At 51.8% G+C, this 24,028-nt stretch overlaps 1 protein-coding gene across 3 annotated transcripts; it reads right to left on the reverse strand.

The window, feature by feature from the left end:
- Positions 1-3,221: 3,221 nt before the first annotated feature.
- BCL2L11 (BCL2 like 11) lies at positions 3,222-16,305 on the reverse strand. Of its 3 annotated transcripts, XM_071738819.1 has the most exons (4): positions 16,202-16,305; positions 15,558-15,921; positions 10,411-10,550; positions 3,222-6,587 (listed from the first exon to the last, which is right to left on the reverse strand). In XM_071738819.1, the coding sequence occupies exons 2-4, from the start codon at positions 15,910-15,912 to the stop codon at positions 6,498-6,500; spliced, it is 585 nt and encodes a 194-aa protein (XP_071594920.1). In that variant the 5' UTR covers positions 15,913-15,921; positions 16,202-16,305; the 3' UTR covers positions 3,222-6,497. The 3 variants fall into 3 exon arrangements, with proteins under 3 accessions (XP_071594920.1, XP_071594919.1, XP_071594918.1); XM_071738818.1 differs by lacking the exon at positions 16,202-16,305 and having other exon boundaries at positions 10,411-10,523; positions 15,558-16,146; XM_071738817.1 differs by lacking the exon at positions 16,202-16,305 and having other exon boundaries at positions 15,558-16,138.
- Positions 16,306-24,028: the final 7,723 nt, after the last annotated feature.

Here is a 24,028-nt window from a genome sequence, read left to right on the forward strand (position 1 = left end):
TAACCTGCCCAAAACACGAGAAAAAAAGGAAAAAAAAAAAAAAAAAAGCAAAAAAAAAAAAAAAAAAAAAAAGCAAACCTGCTGGAAAGAGTGAGCTTTGTTGCAATATGCAAAGCAAATGCAAAGCTGGGGGGGTATTTTTAGCTGTTTATGGCTGAACAGGTGTTTGAAAGGTCAGAGGCAAGTTACTGGAAAAAAATGATAAAAATGCTGTATGTGTGTATAGATATATAGATATATAGAGATATAGATATATAGATAGATATATATAGATATATAGATATATAGATACATAGATATATAGATATATATATATAGATAGATAGATATAGATATTATAGATATATAGATAGATAGATAGATAGATAGATATACATATATAGATATAGATAGATAGATAAATAGATAGATACATACATAGATATATAGATATATAGATAGAGATATATAGATATCTATCTATCTATATCTATATCTATATCTATATCTAGATAGATAGATAGATAGATAGATATACATACAGATAGATAGATATATAGATATATAGATATATAGATATATAGATATAGATATATAGATATATAGATATATAGATAGATATATAGCTTGGTGGCATCCCTGCCCTGGCTCGTGGTGGCCACAGCTTGGTGGCCACTTGGCCCATGTCCGAGGGCTCCTTTGTGCCCTCCCAGCAGGGTTTGGATCCCAGAGCTGGAATTTCTCCCTCCTTGTCTTTGGGTGCCTCCCGTCCCAGAGCCAGGCAGGGCCTGGGGGATGGGGCACATTTGGGGTGGTTTGGGGTTGGGTTGAGGTCTCCCGGGGTCAGGGCAGAGGGAGGGGGCAGGAAAGCTGCAGGAAAGGTGGTGGTGAGGCTTTCCCTGGTGGCTTTTTGCCAGAAGTAAATGTAATTATTTTTTTTTTTCCCCTTTTTCTGGACTGAAGGGAGTTTCTCAGCCTCAGCACAGGGGCACCTGGGTTTAATTAATTACTGCAGCCAAAAATTAGGAGCTCAGAAAGGAAGGGGAGGACACAGCTGATGATGCTGTGAGGGAGCTGGGCTGTGGCCATGGGCAACCTGGGACATGAAAATGGGCAACCTGGGCTGTGGCCACCTTTGACTTGCCTGTGGCCACCTTTAACTTGCCAGTGGCCACCTTTAACTTGCCAGTGGCCACCTTTAACCTACCAGTGGCCACCTTTAACTACCAGTGGCCACCTCTAACTTGCCAGTGACCACCTTTAACTTGTCTGTGGCCACTTTTAACTTGCCAGTGGCCACCTCTAACTTGCCAGTGGCCACCTTTAACTTGCTTGTGGCCACCTTTAACTTGCCAGTGGCCACCTTTGACTTGCCTGTAGCCACCTCTAACTTGCTAGTGGCCACCTCTAACTTGCCAGTGGTCACCTCTAACTTGCCTGTGGCCACCTTTAACTTGCCAGTGGCCACCTTTGGCTTGCCTGTGACCACCTTTAACTTGCTTGTGGACACCTTTAACTTGCCAGTGGCCACCTTTGACTTGCCTGTAGCCACCTCTAACTTGCCCGTGGCCACCTCTAACTTGCCAGTGGTCACCTCTAACTTGCCTGTGGCCACCTTTAACTTGCCAGTGGCCACCTTTAACTTGCCAGTGGCCACCTCTAACTTGCCAGTGGCCACCCTGGCTCATGGCCACCTTCAACTTGCCCATGGCCAGCCAGGACCGAGGCCAGTGGCCAAGCTCAGCCCAGCCATGGCCAACTTGCCCCGTGCCAACCTCTGCTCTTGCCCATGGCCACAGCAGCCCAGGCAGTAGCCCAGAGCAGTAGCCACCAGCACTTGGTCCCCTGGCAGTTTTTTCCTCCCTGAGGTCTCAGGAAGGTCCCCAGCTGAGCTCCTCCCAGTCAGTCCCAGTAAAGCTGATGGAGTCACCAGGGCTCAGAACTTGCCCGCAGGGGCCAGGGGGCTCCCAAATGCCGAGGGGCCCCAGGAGCCACAGGCAGAGCCTCGGCTGGGCAATAGTTTGGGGTTTGGGGTGTTTTTTTCAGCTAAAGATGCCCTGAAATAGCACCTGAAACCAATAAACTTCCCTTTCAGGAACTTCTGTAATTTGTCACACACAGAAGAAACAAAAAAACAACAACAACAACAACAAAATAAACCCCAGATTATGTCTTTTTGGAGCTGCCAAAACTTTGGGGTTTGTCCTCACAGCCCTTGGGGCTGGTGGCTGTGGGGGCTCCTGGGGACTTCTCCATCCACTTTCCCCCCATCTTTCCCATCTTCAGCCTCTCCAGCTGACACACAGCCCCACATTGCACCCCCTCCATCCCCTAAACCTTGGCTGCCCACCTGGGATTTGGGCAGAAAAGGCAGAAAAGGGCTGAAAATATCCTGCCCCCCCCATCACGGGCCAGGAGCTCGGTGCCTGTGAGCAGGTGAAAACCAGGTTGGTGCCTGTGGCATCACCACTGAGCTGGGGATTAAATAAAAATGGGGAATAAAAGGGATGCTGGCACCCAGGTGTCATCAGCTCATGGAATATGGGACATTTCTGGGGCTTTGGAGCAATTTATGGGGATCTACCAAGATCTGGGGCTGGGTTGAAGGGGGGGAAACCCCAATGAGAAATACTGGAGAAATACTGAAATAAAAAGTAAGAACATTGCAGTGAAGGGAAAACTGCTGAAGTCAGTTCACACCAGTGAAGGACAAAGTGAAAACAAATCATAAAATAAACCCAAATGTGACAAAAACATTAATGCAATAAAGCGATTAAATAAAACGATAAAATAAAATAAAATAAATAATCCCCATAAAATAAAAATAATCCCCAGAAAAAAAAAAATTTAAATATTAACATAACACATAAATAATAAAATACTCCCCCATCCCCTTGAGTCTCCAAACTCCTTCACCTCTGGAAACCTCCTGGGGACAGGAAGGTGCCCAGCAGCTGGGTCTGAGATCCTCATAAATATGGGAAAAATTAAAAAAAAGCACAACTTGGAGCCAAAGCATCCCCAGGTGGGGCAGCAGAGTTATTGTCTGGGTTTGGGAAGCCTGAGGGCACCATCTCACCAAAGCTTGGTTTAACTGCTGCCTTTTTGTGTCCTGGGAAGCTCAGAGCACCCCGGGGCAGAGGGAAGCAGAGGCTGGAGCTGGGCTGAGCACAGAACTGGTGATGGAGCAGCAAATATTCCCCTCCCCAGGCTGCTCCTCAGAGAAAACAGCACCCAGGACAAATAGTTGAAAGTCTTTATTCATATAAAACTCATATTAAGAACATAAAAGATTGCATCTTAAAAAAAAAAAAAAAAAAAAAAAAAGCAAAACAAAAAACCGACGAACAAAAAAAAAAGAAAAAAAAAAAAAAGAACAACAACAAAAGATTTGCAGTTATTTACAGCAGTATTGCACAAGTAAAGTGGCAATTACCCTGTCCAAAAATTCATCAGTGCAAACCACAAGTTAAGCCAGGGAAATTGCAGTAAAAAATGCTACATATGCTGGGTCCTGTGAGAGGAGTTAGTGATTGCTCAGGTACCTGACGGGAGGAGAGCTGGGCAGGGAGAGGGCTGGAAAAGGGGCAGAAGCCAAATTCCTGCTGGATTTCACTTACAAAAAAAATTCTTCAGGGTGCCTAAATCACTGCTGGGAGGTGGGGAATTAGGCACTTGGAGCAAAAAAATTGTCCTCAGTCTGGTTATAGCCCAAGCAGGGTGACTGCTGAGAGCTGGGAGGTGATCCGGTGCTTGCTGCAGGGCAGGGAGGAGAAAAAGGGGAGGAAAAAAAAAAAAAAAACATCTTTACAGGAACTTAAATAAGCAGAAAATAAATATACACCATTTCTACAAGTTACAGCATTATGGAACAGTAGAGTGCATTAATTACACAGGGGGGAAAAAAAAATCTACAGTATTTACTGAGCTCAATTCTAAAAAGTTTAGGAAAAAAAGTAATTTTTTTTTTTTTTTTTTACTTATTTCTAAGCTGTACAAAACTTACATGAGAGAGAGGAAAGGGAATACATTGCACGCAGATATTTGGCTCAGATGATGAAAATAATATGGTGCCCTACTCTAATAAATAGTCAGGTATTTACAGTCATGGAAAAAGAGAAGCCTTGATGCAGCCTGGGGCTCCATCTGCTGCCCCCCTGGCAGCAGAGACCACAGGTCAGGCTAAACCCAACAGAATCCTGATTTAAACCCATCATTTTTCTGCTGCAGACTTTTTTTTGGGCTTTTTCTTCCTTAAACTCACAACTCTACAGGTGGTTTTTTGGGGGGAGGGCAAATTTTCCTATGCCTGCCTTTCCCCTCAGGGAAAAACATCCCAGGCGGACGGTGCCAATACCTCATGGTTTCTTTTTTTTTTTTTTAAATTCTCCTTATAATTAATGTCATTTTTGTCTCCATGTTTGGCTGGGGGGGGCAGTGGGGAGGAGGGGGTAAAGTGCTTGGCATTTCTTTGGTGTACTCCAAGGGACAGGTTCTGGGTGGGACCCAAAAGCACCGTTTGTTCCTCCTCTGGCAAGGGATGAAACTCAGCCAGGGAGAGAAAAATAAAATTTAAAAAGCTCATCTGGTTTCCCCCTCTGCTGCCCAATTTTATAGATGTGTAATATATATATATATATATTTATATATATATAATTTCTTTTTTTCCTTTTAATTCTATCAATAGCCATGTGAGTCCAAGCAAGGTCCCCATGGGAACCCCAGGGCTGAGGTGAGGATGAGGAGCAGGAACCAGCCCTGACCAAGCCCCCCAGGTGTTTCAGCTCTCCACACCTTCCTCCAAAACACCTGGGGCCAACTCCTGACACTGATCCTCATCTTCCAGGTCCAACAAAAAAAAAAAACAAACCAAAAAAAAAAACTGGAAAGCAAAGTGATGCATAGAGGTCAGGCTGTACAGTCTGTCCATAGGTAACAACACTCATGGTCATCCATGGCACTTCTCCTGCAGGAAACACCACCAGGGTGGGCTTGGTTCTTCTCTTTTTTTGTACGTTTTGTGGGGTTTTTTTCCCTTCCTGGGGTGCTGGGGAAACCAGCAACAACCCTGTGGTGTCAGGAAGTGGTTTGTGGACCACCAGCACCAGGCAGAGGAGAGGGGCAGCTCCGGAGGCAGAGGGGAGAGATGTTTGTGCATAGATAGGGAGTGAGGGGAGCAGCTGATGGGCTGGAATCCCAGGTGACAGACCTGCTCCTTGTCACCAGCTTCAGCACTTCCAGGGCTGGGGCAGACACCATTTCTCTGGCTCCTCCAGCAGGATCTCCAGGTGGAATGGGAGATGGCACCCAGCACCCAGCTGGGTCTTCCTGGGGACAGGAGAGCAGTTGGGGAGGAGAGGTGGCAGTCAGTGGTCCCAGGTGGCAAGTCCTTGGGTGGATCTGTCCCAGGGGGGCATCCTTCAGCACCTCTTCCAGCTGCACCCCTGTGCTCCAGCACCCCAGGGGGGGAGGCTCAGAACCATCACTCCCATCCTGCTCACACCCCTGGCTCCACATTCTTCCCTCCAAACAGAGAGGATCTCAGGAAACAAAACAAAATAAGAAAAAAAAAAAAAAAGCAATACATAAAATCCAGCACTTTAAAAAAACCCTCCTGGGTTGAACAGCAAGGTACAAGCTGTGACTTAAAGCAGGTCCTGAAGCAGCAGGAGCTGCTGTCTCCAGGTGGTGGGAAGGGTTCCCCCTGCCTCCAGGAACCTCTTATTGCTGAGCTCCTCAGTCACCAACAGTATATATTATATATAACAATATACAATACCTAAGCGTTTTCACAACCTTGTATAGAAAGAATTTCTTAAAAAAAAAAAAAAAGAACCAAAAAAAAAACCAACAAAAAAAGGCAACCTGGTGGATTGTTTTCGTTTGGTTGGTTGGTTGTGGTGTTCTGGACCCTGGGAGTCTTGACAGCTGAGTCTGGAAGTTCAGAGTGTAAAACAAACAAAAAATTTGTATATATATATAAAAAATATATAAAATAAACCAGTCAGCAGGAAATAGGCTAATTTGCATGATGCAAATGAAGGTGGATTTGGGGGAGCATTAGGTATTTACAGGTAAAAGAAGTGCTGCTTGAAATCCCTCTGCCAGCATCGTGGTCCTTTTGGGTGGGCAAACGCCCCGCAGGCAAACGGAGAGGGGAGAGCAAGGTTGGAGAGTCTGTGAAAGCTCAGGTTCTCCTCCTGTCCTGCTGCAGGGCTTATCCCAGCTGAGCCAACAGGTTTCCAGAAACGATGACCACCCCCAAAAAAACAAACGTTGAGTATTTTCTCTGAGACTCTTGTGGAAAAATAAAACAGTGATCATTAAAAAAGTCGAGAGGAACGCAGTAAACACCACTCTCAGGTTAAAACTCTGCAGAGGAGAAGTCCCAGCAGGTCAGGGTGGGGTGTCCAGCCTCATCTGCCAGGGGAGAGGCAGGCTGGGAGCCCTGTCTGTCTGTCCATCCATCCATCCATCCTCCAGGGGCTGTTCCCAAGGAGTGCCCCAAGTCCTGGTGCTCACTGCATCCTCCAGATGAGGCGGATGATGTAGCGCAGGAGGCGCAGGATGACCACCTGGGGGTTCCCTGCCTGGTTATCCAAGAAACCCTACAACCAGAAGAGAAAAAAAAATTATAAATAATGTTAGTAAAACCCAAACAAGATTAATTTAAATCCCCAGCACGAAGCCCCAACCCTGTGTGGTGCCAGGCAGGTGTTTCGGAGGGGGGGAAATTGAGTGTTTGAACAAGGAATGAAAATAAATCCTGTGACTTTTCAGATTTTCCTCCAATAAAAAGCTCTGCAGTACCTGGAGGGTGGAAGCTTTGCCTTGAAGGTGGCCACCCCAATGAGGACATCAGGTGTGAGCCCCTGGCCATGGAGGGGTTGAGACATGGCAAAGCAGCAGTAAAATTTGCCAGTGGGGTCAGGGGGTTAAAAGGCTCAGGGAAGGAAAACTGGAATAGGAGAGTTAAAATCATGAGAATGGTTTGAGTTGGAAGGGACCTTAAAGATCATCCAAGCTCCAACCCCCCCTGCGTGGACGGGGACACCTCCCCCAGATCATAAAGTGAAAACAAATAAAACCACAGAAATTTAAAATCAAATAAATTGAAACAAAATTATAAATAAGAAGACAAAAATAAAACCCAGCAGTTCCCTGCAGAGGCAGGTCCAACAACACACCACTTCTACTCCAGACCACCCCAGGGGTCACCACCACCTCGTTCACAATCCACAGCAGCAAACCCCCCTCCCTGGAGCAAGGGATCCCACCAGCATCCAGCAAAACCAAAAGGCACAACCCCCAAGGGAATATTTTTTTTTTTAAGCCTTTTTTCTTTCCTAGCAGCCCGGACTTTTCCTCCCCCTTCCTCTCTCTGCCATCCCCAAGTGCTGGTGTTGGGGCTGTATTTAGTGCAGCAGGATCATGCCTGGGCATGCCCTGGGCAGAGAAATGAGGCTGTTTCTACCCACATGTATGTAACCCCCCCTCCTGTCCTGCTGTCCCCACCAGAGGTGATGCTGCTCCAGCATCCCCCACCTGCCCACAGAAAAACCCAACAGGCTTAGAGATGGATGCCAGAGAAATACCCAAATTCGGTTTTCTTTAAGAAAAGGTGATTGATAATATTAAAAGGGAGTTGGCACAAGATTTTTTCTTCTTTTTGCCTCAGCTGGGGTGCAGGTAGCAAAGCTTGGGGTCCCTGATGGTGGCTGAGGGGGATGCAGTCTCTGGTGATGTGGAGGTGGTCCCTATGGCCAGAGGGTCCCGTGGCCACCTCTGCTGCTGGCTGGACACAGCAGTTTTGGCAGCCAGGCAGGGCTGGAGGGCAAGTGGCCCGATTTGCCCTGGTCTTGCCCAAGAGATGGTCCCTGGGGGTGGGGTGGTGGCCAGCCAGCCAGCCACGGGGAACGTGTGGCCCCGACCCGTCCGACAGCTCCAACCTGCCCAGCAAGTGCTGCTCTGGCAGGGCTCCTGGTTCCCCATTCCTGACCCCAAGGAAAGGGCAAAGCCCAGCAGGGCTGCTCCCCTGCCTGCCCCGGGGCCCCAGCTCCCCAGGGACCACCACCCCTCCCCACCCTTCAAGAAAAGGCTCTCCAGGGAGTGACACCTGAGCCCATGAGCACCCTGACAGCTGGTGGGTAAATGCCCCCAAGCTCCCTGACACCACAAGCAAGCACCCATCAGAGTGATTACACCAGGGATGGGGTGTTTTTAGGGTCATGCATGACAACCTCTGCTCCTGTCATCCAACAGGACCACCTCTGCCTCCTCTGGAGGTTGGAAGCTCAGCCATGGTGCTGGGAACCACCCCAGGCAGACCTGGAGCCCACCCCTCAGATCTGTGAGGAAAACTCTTCCCCATCCCCTTGCTCAATTCACCCTCCACCCCCCCCCCCCCCCCACACACAAAGGGTTTTAGCACCGAGGGAGATCCCCAGGAGATAACACAAGGAGGATGTTCCTGCTGGGCACAAACCTCCCCCAGGAGCAGCTCCAAGGGTTTGCCTGAACTCCGAAGTTCAGGCACCACCCAGGAGCTGGAGGGATGGGATGGCACAAAATTAACAGAATGGTTTGGGGTGCAAGGGACCTTAAAGCTCATCCAGTTCCAACCCCTTGACATGGGCAGGGACACCTCCCCCAGCCCAGGGTGCTCCAAGCTCCATCCAACCTGGATGGAGCCTGCCAGGGATGGGGCAGCCACAGCTTCTCTGGGAAACCTGGCACAGGGGCTCAGCAACCTCACAAATAATTTCCTCCCCATGTCCAACCTCAATCTCCCCTTTCTCTCCAAGTTTTAACCCATTTCCCTTCTCCTCTCCCTACCCCCCTGTGTCCAAAGCCCTCCCCCAGCTTTCTTGCAGCCCCTTCAGATATTGGGAGGTTGCTCTGAGCTCACCTGGGAGCCTCCTCTTCTCCAGGCTGAACAACCCCAATCCCTCAGCCTGGCTTCCCAGGGAGCTGCTCAGCCCTCTGAGCATTTCAGTGCCTCCTCTGGACACCTTCCAGGAGCTCTGTGTCCTTCTGGTGCTGGGGACTCCAGAACTGGGCACAGAGCTCCAGCTGGGGTCTCAGCAGAGCAGAGGAGGAAAATCCCCTCCCTCACTGTGTGCTTCTGCTGGCCCTTCTGGATCAGCTCAAGGCTGGCTTAGACCCAACCTTTCCTTAGAAAAATGCCCTTTAAACAAAAAGAAGTGGGTATTTCACATCCCAGCCTGGATGGGGGAAGGTCAGAAGAGGAGTGTTCCAGATTCTGGGTAAAAATACAGCTTAATCTCCAGTTTGTCCCAGGTCAGAAAAGCCAGAGCACTGGGAAAGTTGCTGTGACAAACTGGAGGAAACAAAGCTGATGGAGATGCCTCCAGTGAGGCCACGCAGAAGAAACAGGACCCCAGCAGCCTGGGGAGAGCCCCAACCTCCAGGCACCCCCTGCACAGACCCTGGGTGAGGAAAGAGACCACAGCTGGGTGACTCACAAGCCTGGGAGGATGGCTCAGGATCCAGGCAGTCAGCATTTCATCACCCAGGCTGCTGCCCAACGTGCTTCTGACTCCTCTTCCCACGGAGCAGGGTGAGTCTGATGGACCAGAAACCACATGCACCAACATGCAGCCATCCACAGTGCTCAGCAGGCAAGTGGCTGGCTAAGGGTGCTCCTCTGGAAGCTGCTGTTACTTCATCTCCTTAGGTTGGTTTGTTTTGGGTTGGTTTGTGGTTTTTTTGTATTAGTGCCACCTTTTTTTTTTTGTTTTGTTTTGTTTTTTTCCCCTCTCTGTTGCAACAATCAAAGGTGAGGGAGTTTATGGCCTTATAAATACACATGTTTCAAAACAGCTCTGGCAGAGGCTTGGTAAGTGAAATAAGTTATCAGCCCCAGTCCTTCCCTGTTTGTTATCTGTGACTACACTGCCACACACACCACCCTCAGCAGCAGGGATCTGGGAGCTGGGCCCAGAAATCAGCTGCAGTTCACTCCTTGCCCATCTCCCTAAAACACCCCAGTGCTGGCACCCAACTGGCTGCCAGGAACCACTTCCAAAGCCACCCCAACCTTCCTCCCCCCCCTCCTCTTCACTTTTTTCTTCCTCATTATTGTTGGGCCCTCTCCCAATCCAACCAATGTTATTTTATCAGCCCCGGGGTGCTCCGACAGATCCTGCCTGGAAAAAAAACCCCTCGAGCCCCAGCCTAAAGGTTATTTTTGAATTGATTTAGTGATGCTGCAAGCACCAGCTCACCCATGTCCAGGCCAGCACAGCCACCCACCCTCCCACCCTCCCTTTTCTACGTCTGAGTGAACGAAAGGTGCTCACCGCAGAGCTGGTTTCCAGAGATGATTAAGCTTTTCCCTTTCGGAGGCCGTGCGTAAAGAAATGGAAAGTAAAAAAAAAAAATAATAAAAAAAAAAGAGGTGAAAGTTACCCTTCTGGGACAATAGGAGGCATTGAACTCGTCCCCAATGCGACGCAGCTCCTGTGCAATCCAGATCTCAGGTTGGACATCATCTGCTAGCGAGTGAGACTGCCACCGGGAAGCTGCAGGGAACAGAACCTGTGAGGCAGCTGAGCCACACCAGGGAAAAAACACCAAGTCAAGACTCCATGGCACTTGGCAAGGCTCAAAAGAATACCACTATGCTCTTCTTATTGCTACTATTTTAATTGTTTTGGGTTTTTTTCTTAAAAAAGCAGCATCTCCTCTGGGACGCCCAGGCGTTGGTCCTCTCTTGAATGGGGAGGAATGCCAAAAAGCCCTCCTCCAGCCTCCTTCCCCCACAAAACCTTCTCCTCCCCCTCTTTCTAAACACTTTTCTTGCAGGCACGGCAGCAGCTTCTTCCCTAACCTTAAAAACCCCCCTCTGCCAGGAGAGTTTCATTGGATTCTCATATTTCTTCCCTCCACCACTCCTGGAGTGCTCAGCAAGAGCAGGAAAAGGATTGGTTTTGTCATAGTGAGGAGCAAGCTACAAGTGGGTCTGAACACCAAGAAACCATGCTGCCAGCATCTGCAGGACTTGCCATCTGCAGGAGGGAGCTGGGATCTTCCTGCACTTCTGGCAGAAAATAAACCTGACACGAGAAAGCAGTGCTGGCTCAGGAAAGGAAGGGAAAAAAAAAGCTAATCCATCAGTTCTACTGTACTGTACACAGCTATTTCAGGCTCCATTTTAAGAGGTTGTTAAGACATGTGACAAAGCCCCTGTGCTGTCCCCCCAGGACACCAAGGGGAGAAAAGAGCAGCCTGTGACTCAGGCAGGACCCCGAGTGGTACCTGCACCACCTCTTCCTCTTCCCTATTCTGCATGTGCAGGATCTGAGCAAGAATGACAGATGTAAGGAAGAAAAACCAAAAAAAAAACCAACAAAAAACTCCAAACAAGCAGAAAATAACAACAAAAACCCAAAAAAACCAACCCAAACAAACAAAAGCAAAAAAGACCTAAAACAAAAAAAACAAACAAAAAAACAACAAAAACAATCCAAATAAACAAAAGAAAAAACCAAACCCAACAAACAAACAAAAAACAAAAAAACAAACAAACCCCCAAACCACAGCACAAAACAAAACAGAGAGTTTTGGCACCACAGCTTAGAAGGGCTCCCAAGGGACTAGAAATAGCTTCCAATCTCAGAAGTACTCAAAGGATTAGCGGGGCAGTAATAAAAGCAAAAAAAAAAAACCCAAAAAAACACAACAACAACAAAACAACCAGTAAAAAAAAAAAAAAAAAAAAAAAAATTAAATAAAAAGCCTGGCTCCAACCTGACTGGAAAAAGCATTTCGGAGCCAAAGCAGCGGTGCTTGGCTGCAGGCAGTGTTTTGTTTGCAGGCTGTAGTAGCGCAGTGCCCGCCCCGCAGGGATCCTCTGCCCGGTGAATGAACGGCAGCGCAGCCCCCGCGATACCGAAAATGGGAGGGGGGCTGGGCCGGGGCGACCATCCCAAATCCCACCACCCTCCCCACAAATGGCCCCGGGCTGCCCCTGCCCTAAAAGAAAGGAATTCACCCAGCAAAACACCGCGCAGCCGGGAGCCGGGACAAAAGCCGCGGAGAAGGCTTCAAGAAGCGCTGCTGGTTTTCCATCCTTTCCCCCCTTCTCCATCTTTTCACCTCCCCTTTTCTCCACCCTCCTTGCCCCAGCTTTGCACCCAAGAGCTCACCCTCACCCAAGAGCTCGAGAGCTGTAGCTGGGGTTGGTGGCTGAGAGTGAAATCGGGCTGAGGTTTTCAGAAAGGACTTTCTGCGGCGCTGCCAGAAGAGGTCCAGTCATAACTGGTCCCAAAAGCCATTAGAGGCGTTTTCGGGGCACCCCCCTCCCCGGTCCTACCACGAGTGGGCCACCAATGATGGTGAGATGGGTGTCCTGGGGATGGGGACAAACCCAGAGGCACCTCTGGGATGGCTGCATCTCGGGATGCTCGGGGACCAGCACAGTGATGCCGTGCTCCAAGCTTAGAAGCAAAAAAAAAAAACCCCAAAAAACCAACCAACTGAATAGAGCACCTCCACCTCCCCACCTTGGTCACCCAAACCTCACCAGGGAACAGCTTCAGGTGAACCATGAGCAAAGCCCAAGGAGAAAAGGGCAGCAGCTCCAAAGCGACAGCAAGAGAACCACCACCAGCTCCTCAGCTCAAGGTTTCCTGCCTCCAGTTCACTGTCACACCCTGAGGGATCCCCCTGACAGCCAAGGAGAGGTTCATGCTGCTTTGTGCCCCTCTCCCACAGGGCAGGGAAAAAACTGGGATTAAAACATCACCTGGGAAAAAAAAAAAACCACGTTTACACCTGCTCCAAACAGGTGCCAAAACCCCACGTGCAAACCCTGCACTGCTGCACCAAGAGCTGAACCCAAACCCCAGGCAGACCCAAGCAGCTCCTGGGAAGGGCCAGAAACACAAATCCCAGACCCACACAGCCCCACCAAACTATGGGGGGGGATTTCCTCCTCTCAGGTGACTTCATGCCAAGCATATCCCATGGCTGGGACACTTATCCACCAGAAGGAACTCCCTGCTCCTCTCCTACTCATCCCCCTGGATGGATGCTTCCCACCTCCCACTCAGGAACATCCCCTCACTGCTTTCATCTCATTTCCCCCAAAAATGGCTTTGGAGGCAGCCAGCTGTACCCCTCAGAGTGACAGAGCAGTGGGACAGCACACCTCATGGCCAAGGGCATCCTGTAATCCCCCAGGGATGCCTCCACTCTCTCCATCTGCCTGGGACACCACCTCTGGCTCTTCCTTATGAGTTGGGCTGTTATCCCTGAAAATTCTGGGGAAGGTTTTGAGAAGGCAGCTCGAGGGGAAGAGCATGAGCTTGGTTTGCTAGACCTGCCTTGGAAACAGCCCCCCCTGACAGGCTGAGAGCACCTACAACACACCAACTGCTCAGCCTGAAAGGAAACACTGTTATTTTTATTATTATTGTTATTATTATTGTTGTTAGTTATTATTATTGCTATTACTATTATTACTAATATTATTATTACTACTACTAAAAGCCACTTGCTTACACCTCCTAGAAAAGCTCTCCATCCCACAGCCTTACAGATAAAAATCAGCACTTAAAAGCACCACAGCAACAACAGCCAACAATTGGCCCCTTTTTTTGCTCTCCTTGCAGGGGGACTGCCCCTTTCCCAGGTGGAAAACTTAAAGGCACACACCCAAAAGCCAGACAGCCCAGGCAAAGGGACCAAGGAAAAGGTGTGCAGGGCAAACCCACAGCCAAGCAGTCCTGCACTCCCTGAGCAGGGATGAAACAGCTCCATGGATCCACCTTCCCTGTTTAATTGTGTTCAGGAACAGCCCAGGGTCACATTTAAACAGCTCCAGTATTTCCCACGTGCTTATAGCTGTTCAGGATGATGTTCCCAGCAAAAGCAACAGCCCCAGGGCTCCAGTGACACCAGCTTTTCAGCAGCTTCCCTACAGCTATGAAAAACCAGGAGCTCAGAAAACCTGAAGGTGACTCCCCTGACCAAGGAACTCCAGCATCCTTGCCTGGCCCTGCCACGTGTGTGTGTCTGTGTGTGTGTGTGTTACACCAGGAGGTTGTGAAACTTGCATTAAGCTGTAATTACAGCAATAATGTTCAGAAAATCTTTCCTAAGGGCATATTACAGTAACCCCCTCTGCAGCTGTAACCACAGCCATTAACCGGGGAGGGAAAAAAAAAGAAAAAAAAATCAAAACAAAACAAAAACACAACATAGGAAAAAAAAAGAAAAAAAAAGGAAAAAAAAAGAAAAAAAAAAAAGGAAAAGAAAAAAAGAAAAAAAAAAGAAAGAAAGAAAAAGAAAGGGAAAAAAAAGAAAAAAAAGAAAGGAAAAAAAAGGAAAAAAAAAAAAAAGAAAAAAAAGAAAAGAGAGGGGAAAAAAAAAGCTGTTTTGATCGTGTAAAGGTTGGAGTCGGGGTTTGTTATCCCCTGAGGAGTGCTACCAGCCCGGTACCTGCCTCCTCCCCTCCCACCCTCCCGGTTCCACCCGGCGGAAGTGAAAAGGTTTCCTCCAATTAAGGGGAATTAATCAGGCGAGGGGAAAGGCATGGCGGGCTGGCTGGAGCAGCTCCACAGGCATGTTTTCCCCACCACTAGAGGCTTCAGCCCTGCCTCACCTGGGGACTCACATGTAAACACACACACGCCCGCTACCACGCTGCTGCTGCTGCTGCTTTCACGCACCGATTTATTTTTTTTTTTTTTGGGTTTCACAAAAACAAACGGGAGCTTTGCGAGCCGAGCAGCCCCGACACCATGTGGCTCGTTCAGAAAGAAAACAGAAAGGGAAAAAAACAAACCCAACAAAGCAACGAAAAGCCCAACAAAACATCGAGAGGACACTCGGAGAGCGAGTGCAGCCCCTGGTGAAAAGCAAGCCCTGCCTGGGAAACTGGAGTAACTTTGTCCCCTCCTCCCCAGGCAGGGACTGACCCATCCCGGAAAAGAGTAATAATAACTTAAAAAAAAAAAAAAAAAAAAAAAAAAAAAAGCAGCGCTGGATGAGCGGGTGTTCCCCAGCACTGTGTTTGCGTGGTGGCAGCTTGCAAAAATCCCAGAGCCCTGGCGAGTACTCAGCCTGCTGCCAGAGCCACACTGCCCGGGTCCCCCATCACCGGACCCCCGTGAACACCCCACGCGTGGTCCCGGCGGGGGCTCAAGGCTCCGGGGGGGGATGTTTCTAAACCCTCTGTCCGGTTCGGTGGGTGCCGGGGCAGGGGAAGGTGCGGGGGGTACCGCAGAGGCTGCGGGTGCTCAGCCACCGCCGAGCATCCCAAAACCAGCCGGTGGGATGCAGGGGGTCCTGCGGGGGGTACGGCTGCAGGTGCACCCCCTGGCTGGAAGAATCGGGGTTCTGCCTTTTTTTTTATATAAAAAGGAAAAGCCCAAAAGGTAGAAGGGGGGTGGAGGGTGCTGCTGGAGGGGATGAAGATGATGATGATGATGATGATGATCGGCACGCGGCGTGCGCTCGGACGGGCGCAGCCCCCCCCCAACCCCTCCCCATCTCGTCCCCCCCTTTTTAATTTTTTTTTTTCCCTTAAAAAAGATAACTCGGAGCCTTACCCATGGCGCTGAGGCAGTGGCTGAGGGCCTGGCAGGGCGGGCTGGGGGTCTGCGTGGCCTTGTCGCAGCTGAGGGGCGCGGGGCTGCGCTCGGCGTCGAAGGAGAAGTACCCGCTGGAGGAGCGGGACAGCAGCGGAGATCTCCGCACGAAGATGAAGAGGGGGGAGCGGGTAGCGAAGGGTCCGGGGCTGGCGGGAGGGCCCCGAGGCGGAGGCCCCGCCGTGCCGGAGGAGCCGGGCAGGGCGGCGGGAGCGCCGGGGCGCAGCTGCGCGGTCGGGCCCGGCCCCTCCGCCGGCGGCAGCCGCCCGCCTTCGCCTTCGCGTTGAGTTTTCACCTCGGGGGGTTGCTTGGCCATCGGGGCTGCCTGCGAGGAGGAGAAGAGGGGTGTGGGGTGGAAGGGGTGAAGCCGGGACGGCGCGAAGCCGGGAGCGGCGGCGAGGAGAAAGCGGAGCGGCGTGAGGAGAAGCGGAGCCGCCACCGCCGGCCCCGGCCCGGCCCCTCCCGCCCCCCCGCCCGGCCCCATTGTTCTGCCGAAAGTGCTGAGGCGGCAGCTCCGATCCCCGCCGCCCCCCCGGCCCCGCCGCCGGTTCGCCACCGCCTCCCGCCTCTCCTCAGCCTCCCCCCCGGATCCCCCCCGGCCTCACGGTGCTCCCCGCCGGCGGCGGCTGCTGAGGCGGAGCGGGACGCCCGGCCGCGGGCTGGCGGCGGGTGTGTGAGGAGAACGGGCCCGGCCCTGCCCCTGCGCCGGCCCCGGCACCGGCACCGCCTCCCCCGCCGACACGCCCCGTGTTTACAGCGCCGAGAGACCGCCCCGCCCGGCACCGGCACGGCCCGCAGACACCCAGCCACCGCACCGCGGGCTGACGGACCGAACCGCGGGCAGAAGAGCCGATCCACGGGCTGACGGACCGAACCGTGGGCTGACGGACCGAATCGCGGGTTGATGGACCGAACCGCGGGCAGAAGAACCGATCCACGGGCTGACGGACCGACCCGCGGGTTGATGGACCGACCCATGGACTGACGGACCGAACCGCAGGCTAACGGACCGACCCGTGGGCTGAAGAACCGACCCACGGACTGACGGGCCGAACCGCGGGCTGACGGACCGAGTGGTCCGCCCGTGCGATGGGTCCCGCCCGGCAGTCACTGCCTGGCACAGCCCAGCACTGTGCGCACACCGCGAGGATAAACACACACACACAGACACAGAAACACAGACACAGACACACACAGACATACACACACACACAAACACACAGACGCACACAGACACACACACACACGGACACACACACACACGGACACACACACACACACAGACACACACACACACACACACACACGGACACACACACACAGACACACACACAGACACACACAGACACACACACACACACACACAGACACACACACACACACACACACACAGACACACACACACAGACACACACACAGACACACACAGACACACACACACACACACAGACACACACAGACACACACACACATACACATACATACACATACACACATACACGTACACATACACACAGACACACACACATACACACACATACACACAGACACAGACACACACACAGACACACACACAGACACACACACACAGACACACACACAGAGGCACACACACAGACACACAGACACACAGACACACATACACAGACAGACACACACACAGACACACAGAAACACAGACACAGAAACACAGACACACAGAAACAGACACACAGAAACACACAGACACACACAGACACACACACAGACACACACACAGACACACACACACAGACACGCAGACACACAGACACACAGACACAGACACACAGAAACAGAAACACACAGACACACACACACACAGAAACACACACAGACACACACACACACACACAGAAACACACACAGACACAGACACAGACACAGACACACACACAGAAACACACACGGTCACACACAGACACAAAGACACACAGACACCGCAAAGATGGACACACACACACACACACACACACACACACACACACACACCTTGCACCACACGCTCACACACCCCTTGAATCTACACACACCCTACCCAGCCCCTTGTGCTGCCTCCTCGCTCCTTACACACCCCTTTGCACCATGTCCTTGCACCTTTACACACACCTTACACACTCTTGCACATCTACACACACCCCCTCGCACTCACACCTTACACAACCCCCACACTGTCCACTCACACCTTACACGCCCTGTTGCACTGTGCACCCACATTTTACACATCCCTCTTTCACTCCCATTTCCACTTACTTCCCCTCACACTGCACTCACCTTACACACCCATTTCAGCGTGCACAGCTCACCCCTGCACTCACACTTCACACAACCCCTTTGTACACTCACACCTTCCACACTCCCCTCTTACACACACCTCCACATATCCCTCTTGCACCGTGTACTCACCCCCTGAACACAGTGCATGTGCACAGTACACACAGCTTACACCCCACTGTGCACACCCCGTGTCACGCTCACCGTGCTGCGTCCTCGCACCTTACACACACTTTACACACCCACTACTCACACACACACACACCCGTGCACATCCCTGCCACATCCTGCTCCCCATCCCGGGCCAGCAGCCCAGGAAATCAGTGTCACCCCATTTTACTGTGGAAATTAAAAAAAAAAAAAAAAAAATAAAAGGAAAAAAATAGGAAAAAAAAAAACACCAAAAAAAGGAACACCCCCTGCCCCCAAACCTCAAGCCCAGCAGCCACCTTTGTGATCCGTTTTGCATGACCAATCTCAATGTCATTTTGTGGTGACAAAACTCAAACCTGCACCCTGGCAGCAGGGACCTGCCGACCACAGCTTCCTCCAGCCCCAGCACCCATACTGGGGAGCACGCTGGGTGCCCCACCAGCACCCGGGGGGACCCCCAGGAACCACGGGGGGAAGCCTGGGGGGAGCTGGGAGCATGGGGGGGTTGTCCCCCTGTGCTGGGCACCCCAAATCCTGGGGTCAGTGTTGGACCCCAAGAAGGACACAGGGGGTCTGGAGGGTGTCCTGGGGAGGGCACTGGGGCTGGGGAAGGGGCTGGAGAGCAAGGAGAAGTCTGGAGAAGTTGTGAGGAGCAGCTGAGGATCTGGGGGTGCTGATCCTGGAGCAGAGGAGGCTGAGGGGAGACCTTGTGGCTCTCTGCAACCCCCTGAGAGGAGGTTGGAGCCAGGGGGGGTCGGGCTCTGCTCCCAAGGAACAAGGGATGGGACAAGAGGAACTTTTGGCACAACTCAAGTGGTGCCAGGGGAGGTTTGGGTTGGAGCTGGGGAACAATTTCTCCCAGGAAAGGGTTGTCAGGGCCTGGCTCCAGGAAATCCCTAGAGAGGTTTCAGAGCCCTGGGGATGTGGTGCTGAGGGACACGGGGTGGTGGTGGCCTTGGCAGTGCTGGGACTGGGTGATGCCTGTGGCCTTTTCCAACCAAAATGATTCCATGATTCTCTGGGCAGGGCTGCACAGTGAGGTGACCCAGACCACGGGGCTCCACACCTGCCTCTCCCTCTGCAGGTCCCTCACTCTGGTGGACAGGGACAGGAGAGAGAGCATGGGATAGGGACACCCAGCACGGCGTGGGGACAGGCACTGGTGCATCCCTCCAGCAGCAGCAGCCACTGAAGAACAAACCCCCCCCCAGCACCGAAGAGAAAGATGAGGAGATCTCAGCCAGGAGCCCGTGGCACCTGGGGACATCTTGTCCTCCATCTGCCACCACGGGGCTGTGCCCTGATCGCCCGAGCCCGGGGCTCCTCTCCGAGGCCACCGTGGCTGCAGGAGACAGCCCGGTGCTGCCAGCCTCCTGGGACCTGTCCCCTCTCCCCGCCATCCTCGGCGGGGCTCGTTATCCCGGACGCCTCCTCCTCGGCGCTGACGGGGTCACCTGCAGATGATGAATGTGGTCCCGTTTTTCGGGGTGACCCTGTGGCTCTGTGATGGATGCTGCTCCGCGCCCCGGGGAGGAGCGGTGCCTGCAGACGGATGGCAAAAGCAGTCGAGAGACACCCATGGGAAGCTGGTCCCGCGCCCAAAATCTTGTCCTGCGGTGTCTCAACCAGCCCTTGAAGGAGGCACCGGGGCTGAAATCCCCTCTTTCAGCCCCAAAAGTAGCCCTGCACGTGGCTGACGTGCCAGGGTCGCCCTCCTGCTCCGGGGGCTGCCTCCCATCCCCTTCCCACCGCTCCCAGGAGATGGGAAGGAGCTTCCCAAGCCCCTGGGATCCCGGAGCCCCCTGCAGCAGCTTTGCCCCTCCACGAGGGTCCTGGGGCATCCCGGGGGCTGTGGCAGATGGGGGGGAGGGATGTCCCTGCAGATGGCTGGGGAGGGGGGGGGGTGGCAGGCAGGTGCTGTGTTTATTTTCTTCTCCTTCTCGCTCGTTTTGGTTCCCGCGTGGGAGGCTCAGCCGGGCAGTGAGGTGGTGGGGAACGTGGGGCAGCAGAACAGCCCCAAATCCCCCCCCCTGGATTTCAGGCAGGTGGTTCTGGGGGCTGTGCGGGGCTCAGCACTCCCAGCTTCACCTCTCCTTCTTTTTCCGAGTGCTTTACCCCCTCTCACCCCCCAAATCGTGGCACCAGGAACCCAGAACCCTTCCAACGTTGTCCTCCTCCCTCTTGCTCCAAACCAGCCCTTAAGAGGCATTTGCACCCCAGATCGTGTCCCCATCAGTGCTTGGTGGGGGACACGGAGCCCGCAACCCCTGGGACCATCCCCGCAGCATCCAGCCCCCGCGGGACACCGGGTCGGGGGTGCCACGTCCCAGCCCCGGCTCCTGCGGCCCCGGCACACACTAATGGCCAATTAGCCGAGCTCCTCTGGGACCTGCCAGCAGCCGTGTCACTGAGGTGCCACCAGCAGCTTTCTCGCCTGCCAGGTGGAAATGAGATGGGGGAGGAACTGGAGGGGAGGTGGAGAGGGATGGAGAAGGAGGGTGGTGGGGATCCTGCAGCTCCCACCTCAACCCTCCCTCAGCACGGAAGGGTGGAAGAAGGGATGGAGAAAAAGTGGGGAAGGACCCCTGATGCTGATGGACGTCCTCTCCCCGTTTTTCAGAAAAAAACCACCCCCAAAACACCCCCCTGACAAGCACCTGCTCACCAAAACCCCTTTTTAACCGTGCAATGAACCAACAGAAAAAACCCCAAACCATGACAACTTCTTCTCCAGCCCGGTGTGATAAATGTGACTTCACCCCGTGCTGGGAGATAAAATCAAGTTGAAGCTGAGTTGCCCTAAACAGGAGGCTTGATCTGAGCTGGGTTGGGAGCCTGACCTTTACCAGGGTGCGGTGCCCTGCTCACTGCTGAGAGCAGAGGAAGCACCTGAGGTGCCTCCAGGGGGGTGAAGAGGGAGGAGGAGGAGGAGGTTTGGGGACATGGGACAGGCAGGTGGCACATGTGGGTGATGGGAGGGTGCAGGCAGCTGGGTGCAGGTGTGGGAGTGCAGCCAGGGGACGTGCAGGGAGGTGGCACCAGGCTCAGACACCTGTGGGTGTCAGCAGCAGAACAGAAAAGATCCAAAACCTCCCCCAGGGCTGACTCCTCATCCACCCAAAGGGCAACTCCAGAGTGATTTGGCACCTCAGTGATTTGGTCCCTGTCCCCCAGTGACAACTGAGACACCAAATTAAAAAAAAAACAAAACAAACACCCCCAACAAACAACAAAACCCATCCACAAAATTAAAACAGAGACCTTCCTGCTCCAGCAGCTTGGTTGCAGTGCCTGGATGCTCCTGTGAGGACACAAAGGTTGTATTTATACAGAGAGATGGGGTTTAAAATATACCTAAAAGTTTGTTAAGGAAACCTCTGAATCATCTGTATGAGCTCATCCCTCTTCACCCACCTGCAGGGTTGGTGCCAATATGGAGATGGATCAAAAGAGGGTCCCTCAGCTTCTCCTGGAGGCAGTGGTGGCTGAGAACTGTCCCCTCATGACCTGAGCAGGACATCCCCCCGGGGCTGCTGCTGATTCACTGCTGGCCTGAGTTAACTCATTACCTGCTTAATGAGTATTTCACTTTTTGTTGTCCCTCCTGAGTGACATTGCCTCGGGTGACATCAGTGCCTCACCTGAAGGAACCAGGACCACTGCCTCATTAGTGTGCAGCTGAGTAATTAGTGAGGTGCTTGCACCACTCCAAACTTTCTTTTTCTTGCCTTCAAACCTACAATTTAGAGATCTGGCTGTTGCCAGAGTGCTGTTGCCAGCAGCCAAGGCTTGGCCAAGGGGTGGTGGCAACCCATCACCACGTCCAAGTGACAGAGGAGCAAGACCCCAGCTTCCCACCACGACACTGCACGATGGCAAAGGGTGAAAAAATGAGTAAACTTGGGTTTTCTGAAAAAGAAAAAAAAAAAAAAAGCAAAGCCACCTACATGCCAGGAAATCTCTCCTCTCTGTGTGGGTGGAGGAGGCCCCAAGATGAGTTCTCTCTGAAGGGTGACTCTGGGGATACCAAGAGATCTTCAGTGTGGATTGGGTGCTGACCTGGGGTTTGTGCACTGCTCTGATCTTTTTTTAGCATCTCATTTAGAAAGCAGTTTGAAAAGGGGAGCCTGCAGCCCTCCAGGTCACTTTTTTTTTTTTTTTTTCCCTGTGGCTGTAGGGTTGGTTGGATTCTCCTGAAGGTAGAAATTCCATTGAGCTCATCATACATGGGCATATGCCTCTGTTAGGAGATGAAGAACTAAATATATATATTTACTATTTTTACAAAAAAAAAAAAAAACAAACAAAAAACCCAACTTGAACCCTGTTAATTTTCACCTGGTCAGAGAGCAGGGAGTGTTTATATTTCCATTGGCTTTCCAAGGAGTTTCTCCAGCTGATCAGCTTCCTGGAGCAATTTGTTCATGAAGCAGCTGCTATGTTTCAGACCTGAAGGCTTTGCCCAGAGGAAGGAAAAAGCAAAGCAGACTGAGTTAAGGGATAACTCCCTGAAGAACTCAGAGATTCAGGTGGGAAAAGGAGCCCCAGCTGGAGGGAGATGCTCCCTGCTGCAGGAAGTTCAGTTTTCCCAGTGTGTCCATGGCCTTGCCCTGGGTTTACCTCAACCTCCTGGGTGATTTTCAAGCTGATCAGTTTAAGCAAGAGGAAAAAAGACCCTGGAAATAGTGATAGGCATGGAGAATCATGAGAGGCTGTTTGTCTCCCTCCTGTGGATAGATGCCCAAATAAAATTAATGCCCTTGCCTCCTCTCCCTGCTGCTCTGCTGCCAAAACATCCTTTTTTCTCTTTCCTCCTCCTCCTCTGGACCTTCTCAGAAGCCACCCCCCAGCCTCAGGAGGTGAAGTCCACCCAGATGCAGTTTGAGGGAGGATTTGAAGGCAGCCAAGTCCAAATGCTGCACTCATGTCAGGCACTCACTGCCCTGCACAGCACTGCTGGTGTCCTCTCCCTCTCACTTTACCTTCTTCACATGCCACCCCAGGCTTGGTAACTCCTGGATGCTGCTCCTCATTTATCCAGAGATGGGAAGAAGATCCTCAAGTGAGGAGCATCTCTGTGCTGGGACTGTCCCAGCATTCTGCCCATCCACGAGTCCCCGGTCCACAAGGCAACCAGGCAGAGCACTGCCAGCCTGCAAGGAGCAAAACATTGCTGCCAGATTGCTTTGGGCTTTGTGTGATTCAGGTAATTCGACTCATTTTGGTGTTTAACATTTGACAAAATAGCAATAAAGTCAAGAGAACCTCATGCAAACTCCAGTGAATGACTGCAACAACTCAGCAGCTTGGTGTATGGCCACTGCAGCTAAACAAAAATGTAAGATATTAAAAGGAATAGGAGAACTTTTACAGGAATGCTTTTCTGACAGTTTCCCCAGAGTATTTTCACAATATTCCACCACAGTAAAGGAAAACAAAACCTCACAAAGACCAGAAAATAACCTCTTCAATTCCACTGAGGAGAGATACTTTCCTCTTGGCTTTCCCCTTTTTTCTAATAATTGCATTGTGGTTTGTCAGAAGGGAATTCATTATTTCAGCCCTATCTAACATAAATCTAATCTCCAAACCTTGGTTTCTTTCGTCTTACAAGGTCCTGAGAGGGCAGAGCAGGAAGGCTGCAAAAATGAAGGAGCCCCAGACCTCAAACAATTGCAGCCCCAGCACTCTGAGTGTCACTCACCTGACTCAGAACAGGGGTTCCTCCTCTTGCTGAATGATCTGAAACAGGCTTGGTGGGAGAAGAGAAACCTATGGAAAACCTGTCCTCCTCACATCTACCAAAGGTGGGTTTTTTCCTGATCAGGTGCAGCTTTCTTCACTTTTCTTAGCAGAGATGCTGTAGTCTTCCATCTGGAATTACATTCCCAGCACCTTCCTCCTCCCCACATCAGACGACTTAAATTAACAAGTAAATCCACTATAAAATTTTTCTCCGTGGAAGCACGAAGAGATGCAAGCTATCA

This window comes from Heliangelus exortis, chromosome 3, assembly GCF_036169615.1.
Source record: "Heliangelus exortis chromosome 3, bHelExo1.hap1, whole genome shotgun sequence".
Classification (NCBI taxonomy): Eukaryota; Metazoa; Chordata; class Aves; order Apodiformes; family Trochilidae; genus Heliangelus; species Heliangelus exortis.